The 12,363-nt window shown below is 40.3% G+C and overlaps 2 protein-coding genes across 2 annotated transcripts; one reads left to right on the top strand and one right to left on the bottom strand.

Moving 5' to 3' along the window:
- The first annotated feature begins 316 nt into the window (after positions 1–316).
- Positions 317–2,343, top strand: LOC103982290 (transcription elongation factor 1 homolog). Its single transcript, XM_009399181.3, has 5 exons — positions 317–413; positions 972–1,097; positions 1,289–1,359; positions 2,010–2,031; positions 2,125–2,343. The coding sequence occupies exons 2-5, from the start codon at positions 985–987 to the stop codon at positions 2,183–2,185; spliced, it is 267 nt and encodes an 88-aa protein (XP_009397456.1). The 5' UTR covers positions 317–413; positions 972–984; the 3' UTR covers positions 2,186–2,343.
- A 5,547-nt stretch (positions 2,344–7,890) lies between these two features.
- LOC135671843 (heat stress transcription factor C-2a-like) lies at positions 7,891–9,188 on the bottom strand. Its single transcript, XM_065180124.1, has 2 exons — positions 8,718–9,188; positions 7,891–8,628 (listed from the first exon to the last, which is right to left on the bottom strand). Exons 1-2 carry the CDS (start codon positions 8,973–8,975, stop codon positions 8,020–8,022), a joined length of 867 nt encoding a protein of 288 aa, XP_065036196.1. The 5' UTR covers positions 8,976–9,188; the 3' UTR covers positions 7,891–8,019.
- Positions 9,189–12,363: the final 3,175 nt, after the last annotated feature.

Here is a 12,363-nt window from a genome sequence, read left to right as displayed (position 1 = left end):
TCTCTCTCTATAGTGTTTACAACTATGTCATTAAAATAAGATGACTCATAATTAAAATAATGCTTTACTACTTAGTATACTCCTCATGCTACCCTGTGGATCTACATTAACCTCATTAACCTAATATTGATGTCATATTTGTCCTAATATTTCTAAATCTTTTCCATATCATATAAGAAGGAAAAAATGTTTATTAGTAAAAGAAATATATATTTATTTAAAGAATGCGGAAGGATAAGAGTAACTCAGGCTTATCATGCGGCCCACTAAGCTACCGCCCACTTAAGCTACGGCCCACTTCAGCTGGCCACGTTGCCGACATTCTACCTATTTAAACCGCCTCGTCCACCAATCCTCCGTGGTTCGATCCCTCGATCTCTCAAGAAGAGGGGAAGCCCCTGCGAGGATTTGAGGTGAGTTTGTGACTCTACTCCCTTTCCACCGCTCGATCGATTTCGATCCTCCGTTTCTAATTTGACTGCTTAATTAGAGCTTCAGGTTCTGTAATTAGGTTTCGTTTAATTTTTTTCCCCCATCGTGGATTTTGGTCTCCCGCGAGTTGTTTTTATGATTCTGGCCTATTTCTCAGTGAGTTAAGATTAGATTCTCCTTTTCCATCGCTTAATTATATTAGATCCTTCGTTTCGTATTCTATTCCTGTGTTAATTTCTGAGCTTCGGCCTCTAAATTGACAGCAGAGTTAGGGTTTCAGGTTCTGTGATTAGGGTTTGCGTGAGTTGTTTTTATGATTCTTGCTCATTTCATAGTGAGTTAAGATTCTCCTTGTCCATCGCTTAATTATATTAGATTCTTTCCTTTCCTTTCCGTTCCTATTAGGATATTTGTCCTCGCGATCCGCATGCACGGTGCTGATGGTTTCGAGGTTTTTGAGTGCCCAGGGTTTCGGACTTTGGTTCCGATGTTGCGAACGATTACTTTCTTGGGAATTATTTATGCTCCTTTTCTTGCAGTTACTGAAGTAAGATGGGGAAGAGGAAGTCGAGAGCAAAGCCGCCTCCTAAGAAGCGAATGGACAAGCTCGATACTGTCTTCTGCTGCCCATTCTGCAATCACGGCAGTAGTGTCGAGTGTCACATGTAAGTATGTTGCGATATTACATTCAATGCATTCTTTCACTAAGCTTTGCTCCTACCCTTTATAAGGCTCGTTTTGATGTATGCAATTGCACAATAGTGAAAAAAGGAACTGCAAATGGTAGGATCGTTCTCCCTCATAGTTTTTTAGGCAGAATGTAGATTATAATCTTTCGATCGACCTTTTTGTGCAGTGACATGAAGAACTTGATCGGTGAAGCCTCATGCAGGATTTGTCTGGAAAGCTTCAGCACTACTGTCACTGGTATGATTTATTATTATGATTATTATTATTATACATTATACAGAGTCACAGACTATATGATGTATGCTTATTATTATTATCAGACAAGAAAATTGTGGTTCTGCTCATTATACAGAGTCACTGACTATGTTGTGCACCACACTACATTAGGAAAACTTTCCCATGAAAACTCAAGCAGTGGATAGTTATTTTGATGTGCCGTTTCATTTTTAAGTGCTTGTTTTTTTGCTGATGAGACATTTGTCATATAAACCCTTTAAGAAAGTCATATGTATATTCTTAGAACATAGAAAACCAGAACTCAAAAAGAGGCTACTTAAAAAGACTATAAAGTTTTTGAGGTGAACCAATGAGCAGATTGTTGGTTCATCCATAACCTTGAATCTCCAGGTGCATAGCTCGACTCATCCAGTTTTGACCAAACTATGAACCACGGGAAGCAGGTCGATGGGAAATGTTTGTCTTTAGCTTCACAAAGATGATTAGGTTTGCCCAGAATTTTCCTACTGCAACGCAGAGATGTTGGTCCAATATATGGGGAAGAAAAAGGCATTTTGCAGTGCAGTGTAGTGTGTTCTTTTATCTTTGAACGTTCATCCATCTGACCCCTCTATCTTTTATCTTTATTTATTTATTTATTTACTGTGCAGCACTGACCGAGCCTATCGACATGTAAGTTGATGTCTATCGTGTACTGGGCCATGTGGATGATGATATTTCCAACCATCACGATGACAAGGATGATGATGGTTTTGACTTTTGCAGATACAGCGAATGGATTGACGAATGCGAAAGGGTCAACAATCCGGAAGACGATGGTGCTTGATCATCGTGGCCTGTGGATGTATATATGATGATATATACGCTGGTGTGTTGTACAATATGTCATCTCCCTGGGTTGTGTGCCTGATGATATCTGGGGGGGGCTTGCCTACGGATTATATATATATATATATATTGAATATAATAGCTTAATGTACAAAATCTGAGTATAATTTCACTTCTTCAATAAAAAAAAAAGAGTGCAACAACCTCGCACTCCACAACCTGAAGCAAACAACGCCCAAACTATCTGAAAAGATGCAATCACAGCTTTCATAAGCATCACGCATACCAACTCCTTACAAAAACAAATGTTATAAGAACAAGAACAAGAACCCCAAAAGATGCAGGGAATGATTACTAATAAGGGTTAGGGAAGCAAATACAAATGTTATAAGAACAAGAACCCATGACTGGAACACGCAATCAGATCACCAAACCTATGAGAACAGAAGAATCGAATTGCTTTGCCCAAGATTGGGGCTCTTGCCCACAATTACAAGAAACGCAATGTTCAGAAATCAAACGAAGACCCAAACATCCACAACATAACGAGTGGCGCAGGAACATTAGGGGATTAACGCGATCGATAGCGGAAAGAAGAGAGAGAAAGAAGAGGAGTAGGTTCGGGCCGAGGGACGTATCACCGACTGATTGCATCAGGCAAATCCGACGGCAGAGGGAGAAACAGCGCCAGTGTCATGCCACCTCACTCTTGAACGGTGAAACGCATCAGCAAACACCGCCAAAGCGCTTTTTTGAGGCGAGGAGCAAAAAGACGTATTTGCCCCTCTCTCTTTAAACTATTTCTCTCGCATCATCGATGCATCACGCCAATCCAACGGCAGAGGGAGAAGCAGCTCCATCATCATTGCACCTCACCGTTGATATGTAAAACGGGACTGCAAACACGTCGCAACTGTAATATATCAGTCATGAAGCACGCGTGTAGCAACGTACTGTGTTGCATTAGACGCGAAGGAACTAAAGATGATCGTGCAGTGCCTTTCATTGTTGAGAAGCTGTAGAAAGTTCATACTACGATGAGAGAGAGAGAGAGAGATAGGATTAACCCTCTGCTGTTGTGATGTACTCGGTGCAGATCGATGTCACCAGCTAAAAACAGCAGTGTTTCATGTGGAATCCTACAGCCATACTCGGAAACATCACTATCTCGACATGGAAGAAATCCTAGCTATTTCGGGACCAACCTGCCTTAGTAGTTGATGGAGGAAGTACCAGCAGTACCAACTCATCCTACTACCTGAGCCGAGAAGGCCACGTAAACAAAAGTATAGGAGCTTCCACTAACTCTATGTAGTCGTCGATAAAAGATTTGCCCATGATCTCTATCCCGACTTCCCAATGAGAATCGTCATATTCACTCGTCGTTGATACCATAGCTAATGAAAAGGTTACGTCCTCGCATTAATAATTAGTGTCCTGGTTCACCTCCCCCACACCTCCCTTTTGAATAATTGAAGAAGGGACCACTCCCTACTTGACTCAAAGCAACTAAAAAGACAGACATGGAACGCCGTTTCGATCGCCCAATATCGATGTCGGTCTCGGGACGACACACCGATAAGCCGCCTCCATTAATGGCCCATGATAAACTGGGTAGGAGGGACCCACACCAATCCTCATCCTTGTTGCCAAGGGCCCAAGTATAAAAACAAAGCCCCAAGCCAAACAAGAGCAAGCGAGTGAACACCACACTCTCCTGAATACTATTAACTTTCTCCTTCCCAATCCCCTCGAGTTCAACATCAGATGGGTCATGTCGAGATATCTCCTGACGTTGACCTGTCATGTAAGATCCCCGATGCGGTTTAGGAGGCACTACGAGATGACTCCATTGGTAAGGTGGTCTGTTCTGCTAGACCAGTTCGCTCTTTCCACAAGCAGGAAGCCCCAAGTCAAATAAGGGCAAGTGGAATCCCCAACATAGCTAAGGAGGTACTGCGAGATGACTCTCCCACAAGCACAACGGTCCATTATCCTAGACTAGTTCGCTCCCTCCATAAGTGGGAAATCTGGATCAAACAAGGGCAAGCGGGATCCCTAACATGGCTAAGGAGGCACTACGAGACGACTCCATCACGGGTAAGGCGATCCATCCTCCCAGATCATTTCACTGCCTCCATAAGCAGAAAGCTCTTCACACTAGCTTTCTATGCCAGCTTTTTATGCTAACTCTCTATGCTCATGCCTCATGCCAGCTCTCCATAATAATTCTCCACCTCAGCTCTTCGGGAAGGACTTACACTTTCAACATTGAACCAAGTCGAGCTAATTAGATATGGTAATCTAATTATATGATCATATCAAATTAAGAAAAGATTTCTTAAGAGATGATATTGATAAGAGAACCTCCTAGAGAAGAACTAACTCAGCAGATTATTAAGAATATAGATATTCTTAATCTCTATATTCCTGTGACAAATATAAAAGAGAGGAGATTGTGCATCTAATTCTTCATGCAGATCAACTCTACTATCACTTTTGGATTCGACGATGGTACACCTATAAATTAGATAAAGACTTTCTGAATGACATCAAGAGGTACACATCATAAATTTGATCTATCGTTATTTGATTTTAATTTCTAGCATTAAAGCTTTTTATATAATAGTAGCATTAAAGTTGAGATCAGAACTATGTTTTTGAAATCAAATACCTTAGATCCTATTTATTGGTTTTGATTATTATGCTTAAATTATACATGTATATTATTGATATATTTTTTTAGTCCATCATATTGCTTACTTGCAGGTAATTTAAGGTTTATTGTATTTGATCAATGGATCATCATTGACAATTTACTATCCATGTTAGTATCGTTGAATGTGACAACCTTCGAATGTTACCAACTTAGTCATGGATAGTGACTACATACATAGCGAAAGCACCGCAGGATGCAACAACCTTACGATGACTATGGTGGCTATGTAGTATCGTTGAATGCAGTGATTACAATGACATCGCATACCTCATGCAACGATCATGAAAAGGGAAAGAATTTGGGTTTTGATTTTAAAATTATGATTTTACCTTTATAAATCTTTTTATTGTTCTGCCCTTAAGAAATTATATAATTTTATTATATCCTAACAAAATTATAGTTTTACCCCTTCCAAATTAAGATTTTTTAACTTATGTCCTCAATTATAAAATTAATCAATATGATTTATTTTTAATTACATTTTTTTATTAGACCTTATCATAATTGTTTGATTAGATTTAGAGTATATTAAATAAGTTTTGATAAATTTAGGAAAAATCAAACTTTGATTATTATTTTTATTATTTTTTGACTTATTTAATTGGGCTAATTTAGCTTAATTTTAAACTTGTCTAATTAAATAGGATTGACCGATCTAATTTAGGGCTTCATGCATAATTAAAAAATAAATTATGGTCTTCTTTTATAATTTTCTCACATGACTTATTTTTACATATGATAATTAAACTTAAATTATTATTTTTGAGGGATTTGTTTAGTTATTCATATGTTATATTTATTTTTCATAAAGACATTATTTATATTTTATCATGATTATAATTATCATATGAGTTCTTATTATGTTGATTAATATTTAATAATTATTATAGTTATTATTGTATTATTATTAAACTATTTTGATGTAAATTAGATTAAAGGATACTTAATAAATATTATTTGTAACTTATGTCACCAAGTTTTATCTGATTGACAATTGTTCAAGTCACTGAGGATAATAGATATATGAGATATAAATTATAATAAATATTTTATCAAGTATTAGTCCTAAATGATATCAATAAAATAATTTCATAATTACATATATAATTATGAGATTTAGATAATATTAAGAGAGAATATACATAAATAAAAGAACTGATTACACTTAATATGATGATACTCGAGGGATCTAAGATAATATCCTCAATATGACTTGATAATACTATAAAACTTAAAGTATATCTTAGCAAGTGTACTTGCATAATGATATTACTAAAATATAAAATGATACTCTTATGGATATAATTAGGAATATGATGAGCTATTCTTTTATACCTAAGTGGGGGAAGTTCTTAAGATAATTATGTATATCTTAAATGGGTTCCTCATAAGTTGATTCTAACAATCCATTTGAGTTATGGACCGATATATTTCCTAAATAGAGATATATACATATTTAGAGTTATCTTACGTAGATGAGAATTTTTAATCCACATGAAAAAATATAGGATCAAATAACTATATTTTAAAAAATTATTTATTATCTAGAAAAATCTAGAGGATATAGATTTTATTGACTTGATCACAATATGAATATAGTAATATTTGGTAATATAAAATTCTTAGAAACTAACAAAATTAGTTGAAGTAAAAAATCTCAAAAGATCAATTTGGATATCGAAGAGATACAAATTGATATTTTTTTTATCATTTTCTATTCGAGATATTAGTATTACTCGAATCACTAAGAGACTTGATGATGATAAATAACAAAATAATATTGATGAACTCTCATATGATATTGATGTAATCTCTTGGAGGACAATCACAATAGGTAGTTTTGAGAAGATATCAAAGAGAAAAGAGATATGTCATTTCTAATAATTATATGATATATTTATAAGAATCAAATTATGACATAAGAATAAAAAGAGATCGATTATCATTTTCAGTTATAAAAAGTAACGATTGATATGTTGCGATGAAAAAAGAATGAAATTGATGAATCAAAATGAAACTTATTGAATTACCTAATAATTATATCAAATGACATGAAACTAGACTCGTGGTCAAATATTTTTCTCATAAAGAATATATCAACTATAGCAAGGTATTTTCTCTAGTTTCTAAAAAGGATTCGTTGAAAATTATTATGATATTAATAATTTATTATGATCTTGAGTTATATTAGATGAATATAAAAATAATATTTATAAATGAAGATCTAGATGAGAAAATCTATATGAATAAAAATTATGTGTGGATCAAATTTTTTTTAAAGTTTGATTTTCTGAGAATGTTTCTTATTCAATTTATTGATCCACAAAGCATGAACCGGTAACTATATCAAGCCAATTAGCTTCTAATTAAGTTTTACCACTAGTCTCTCTCGTGTCTACTTTTTCTTTTCTTTTTTAAGTAGAAACAAACAAAAATCAAATCGACTAAATCGCTGTTACGTGAGAATCATTTGGATTTATGCTTTGAGATAGATAGGATGACTTTTTTGTGAAGGAATAAAAGCATCACACTGTTCATATTTATTACCGTACATTTCCAACCTATCAGAAAAACAAGCAAAAACAAATAAAATTAATCCAACAAATCATCTTTATGCCTTTTTGTTAGCCATTCTCTCGTTTTCTCCATCAACACACCCCTTACAGGTTTATTCGCAACGCATGGTGGTTCTGCGAACCCATCGACTTACAGGATAACATTACTCACCAGCAATCACTCCGGTCAAATTGGTTCTCGCCAGGCGTCCCGATTCCTCGGGCACGAGGACCCATCAACAGTGCCCCATGTCTTATCCCACTCCAACAGTTCTACTTGGACACCGAATATTTCAGCCATTAATTCCAGCTTCAGTTCTCTCATGGACTGCAGTGGCAAGACGGCATCGAGAAGACGCCATTCTTGCAACATCTCATTTGGTAGGTAATATGCTGATCATATATAGAACTCACATGTACCCAAACACCAAAGGAAAACTGCACAGCTTTATTTGCGTGCTAATGCCAACAGAAAGAAAGAAGGAAAGATGCAAAAAGCAAGGGAAGAAGATAAGATAGATACATTTTAACTCCATGATTATGAAGACAAACCGAGAGCTAAAACCCTGTGTCCAGATGGAATGAGAAGGGATAAGCTGCTGATCCAACACCAACATCCACCTCCATCCCTCCATACTCACTCCCCGCCCACGCCGGACCGCCGTACAACCCCACGGAGTCGATGGTCCCCAGGAACTCCTCGTCCCCCTCCGCCATGGCCTGTCCATCGAAGGAACAACCACCGCTGCCGCCTTCCATCTCCAGCATCCTCTCGTCGCCCCCCGATCGAAGCCGGGCCCGCTTCTCCCCTGCCTCGATCGCGTCCGTGGCCGCCGCCGGCCCCCCGAGGCGGTGGATCAGCTTGGGGTCCCCGGCCACCTTGACCAGGAAGGCCAGCATCTGCCTCGGCCTGCGCTCCGTCTCCTGCACCCTCCTCCACATCCCCTGCACCGTTTCATCTATCCTCCGCTGCTCCTGTTTCAGCCTTGCTACCTCCGCCACCACCCTCTCCTCTTCCTCCTCGTTCTCCTCCTCCTCTCCCCCTTCCTTCTTCTTCTTCCCGCAGCTGCTGTTCCTCCGCACTATCTGCTTCAGCAGATGCATCTGTCCTCTCAGGAACGACGCGTGCGCGAACTCCCACCGATCCGGATCCACCTTCCGAAACCCCTGCGTTCAACAACATACAGACCGAGTGAGTTCGTGCAACGCGATGCTTCTCGTCACGGAATATATGCCGCGCGTGAGATTGTCCTCACATAAGTGTTGAGCTGGCGAACGAAGCTGGAAAAGTTGCTGTGCTTGAAGTGGGAGGGAAGGAGGGACTGCGAGAAAGCAAAGGGGTCGATGACGACGAAGCTGTTGTTGTCGCAGCCCCAGGCGATGACGGCGTCGGTGGAGGGGTCGTCCACCATGCGGTACGTCTTCAGCACGAAGGGGGCGGCAACCGGTCCTCCTCCCCCTCCTCCATGGCGGTAGCGTTGGTGGTGAACCGTGCTGCGGCTGCCGTCTTCCATGTCGATGCTAAAGACAACGGGGAACGGACTGCACGGACTTGATACCGCGGATGATTTGCCAAACACGGGAAGAGTAGGTAAAGAAGAGGAGGTGGTCTTGTAGTGGCGTTGCGGCCGGGGGGGTCAAAAGCTAGGCGACAGACACCGGTACGTCATCGGCCGCGTGTCCCTCCGTCCCGACTCTTCCATGACCCCGTCCAAGAAAAAGGAGACGGAGGAAGAGCAAATGACAAAAAGACAGTGAAAACACTTGACCTTTTTTTGCATCTCCTCCCCAACGAGTGAGGTCAAAACAGGGAGTGTGATCCCCTAAGTCGAAATATTTTGCGCCCTCGTTCATCTCTTTACCATATCTTTGCTTTTTTCTGACAATGGTCCGGTCGATGCCTTGTGAGCCAAAAGATCGCACAGTAGGTGGTGAACGCCGATTGCTCCACGTCCATGGCAGGGACAGAGCACACCGCGACCCACCACCGCTCTACACTGCGAGCATCTTCCCGTACCTAAAACGCTACAATGGCTTCAGCCGCCTTACAAGTGGACTTCAATCTCCGTGGTGCCTAAATGAATCGCCGTTTGCAGCGGTCGACTCCCGAGTGGAAGTGTTTCTTTCACGTCGTGGTGTAGCCAAACACACGCTCCCATCATGTCCCCTTTGTTGGGATCTTACATGGATTCGGGTTGTCGCTTTGGTGACCGCCAGCAGTCGGTCGGGTGCGACGGTCGCTCTCCGGGCCTCCAGAAGTCGACCGGCACATGCACGCACCGCGTGGCTTGCGGTGAGGGGCGCGACCACGTGGAGCGACTCATGCATTTATTACTGTCCTTATTATTATTATTACATTTTACGATATATCTTAATAATCTTCACATACGAATCGTTTAATATATATATATATATATATATATATATATATATATATATATATATATATATATATATATCTCAAAGGAACGGCTGAGATTTTATGATCCAAAATGCGGCATAATCGAGACGAGAGATCTCCCAAACTACATCGTCTAACTTACGACAATCAACCTGCCGTCGTCTTCTGAAGTTGATCGGTGTGGAGTTGGAAGTGGAGATTGGCATGAAGAGTCTTTTATGTATTTTGCTTGCTATTTATGTGTCTTGTCCAAGGAAGTCGGATCGATCTTTCTGACAGTCGAGGCATGCTGCAGGCATTGCTGTTCTGAGATGCCCGGAAAGGACAGCCGCGAAATCAGCAGCTGCCATGAACAAGAGTCCAGGTTAATGTCCTCCCTGCTCCTGCTAATGTAATGATGACATGAGGAAACAGTGCAGGTAAGTATAGTGGCAAAAGGCATTTTCGATCCTTTAAGAACTTTAGTGATGTCTGAGAATGATACTGTCGTTTAGGATTAAACAGTTGTGAGCGGTAGGGTTAGCGATGATGTTTGCAGAGACTCAACTCAGCTCGATTTGAGGTGTCAACAGCTTCCTCAAATTCCTCCGCTGCTCATTAACAGTCCCGAGTGTCGCCGTCCGCGAAGGTAACGTGTGGGATATTTCGCGGAGGAGTTTAGGATGAAATGACATAGGACGAATCGGCCATCGCACAAATGCCCTTTGCTGTTTGCAGTGACGCATCCGAAGTGGATTCCATCGTTATCTTCCTTCATCCGGGGATGCAGCCAAGTAAATCTGGTCGCCATCCGTGATGGATCTTGATTTGGCTTGCAGAACGCGGGCAGCCGGTGGGAACCGATGCTTTCTTTGTTGGGGTTCCCCAAGTAAGTTGGCAGTGCACGAGGCTCGTGTGATCTGCGGCGAGGAGTTGGATCCATTGTCTGAAGCATCGATACCATCGTTATGTTTGTATGCAGAATCTAAGGAAACAAGCAGCCGTGTGTCGTCAATTAATACTGCGCGGTTGGATAATCTATTCATCGGCATATGTTTCACGTTTTGGAGAACAGTAGTACGCAAAGGAAACCATCAGAACGAGTGAATAGAGCGACATATCAGAACAAGGCAGCAATATTCCAATCTTTCAGCAATCTTTTGCTGCCAATCTTTTCCGCATTGCATGCCGCCTGGGGTAGGGTGTGTGCACCACTGCTCGAATCTAACCGCAATTCGATGAGATCCGACATCCATGGAATGACTGTTAATTAAAATGGATCGAATTTTTCTTTTCAGGTATTCGTATTTATCCGATCCATTTAAATCATTCATGTTCACGGTCATCAAGATTCGTAACAAATCTAAATTGTTCTACACAACACACATGAATCCAATAAGAACTACTTTGTTCTTTTGACACACACAACATGACGTCAATTACTGCTGCTGGCTGATGGTTTTATTCCATGGTGTTCGCTTGGTAGGTTGTCAGATGGTGGATTGCAGTGGGCTTTGAGTACAGCCCAGGATTTTTTTCTCTCTTTTATTTCCTAAATCAAATCTTTTAACACTGCAGAGAATTAGACGAATTAGGGGGTCAAAATTATGCATCGGTTGGTTCTTCGTCGTTCGTTGATCACTGTCTCAAGATATATATACTTATCATATGGATATCATGGTGTATGTGGTCAAACCACTTGATATCATCGAGAGATCGGATCAAAATGGTAAATCTGATTTGATTCGATTTGGCAGATCAAACCACTTTGTGTCATATAGATAGATAGATAGAGAGAGAGAGAGTGTGGAAACGGGACTTGATATTGAGAGAGCAGAGGGAAACGTATGTATCGAATCAAAATGGTAAACCTGATTTGATTTGATTCAATTTGGTTGATCAAACCACTTGATATCATATAGATAGAGAGAGGGGGGGAAACGGAAACATATTTATCGCATCCCAATGTGAGCGTCGTATACGTCATATTTATCGGATCAAAATGGTCGACGCGATGTGATCCGATTTGGTGGATCATATGGGAACCGAAAGAGCCGTCTGAGAACGCCGGGACTTTGACTGTTGACTTCTTTCCCAATCACAATCCCAGTAAGATTCTCCTCACGGTTGCGTTGACTTCCATTTGCGTCGTTCCGTAGGGTTGACGGCAGCTCCCTGCGTTTTTTTCACTTTGCTCCCTCGATAAATTCCTATTTGCACAAAATTATGCTTATCTTGTGTTTCTGATAATGTATTTACTTTGCCCCCATCCAAATACATTTTTATACGTTTAATGCCACCCATAAATAATAATGTTTGAGGCTCTCTAAACAAATAGACGATTAGATTATTTCCATCCTAATTTTCTCATACTTTATAATTAATTCGTAAACAATAATCATGTCAGGTGGTGCGGTGGAAAATAGTTATTTGGGAAGGGTCTATATGCGAAAATGGATCATGGCGAGATGGTTGGTCTGAGGACCAAGACGACGGTGGCGGCGGCAGCGGCGTCCGTACCT

Source organism: Musa acuminata, chromosome BXJ1-4 (genome assembly GCF_036884655.1).
Source record: "Musa acuminata AAA Group cultivar baxijiao chromosome BXJ1-4, Cavendish_Baxijiao_AAA, whole genome shotgun sequence".
NCBI classification, from domain to species: Eukaryota; Viridiplantae; Streptophyta; class Magnoliopsida; order Zingiberales; family Musaceae; genus Musa; species Musa acuminata.
Note: the sequence above shows the minus strand (reverse complement) of the source record. Positions and strands in the feature narration are given on the sequence as shown.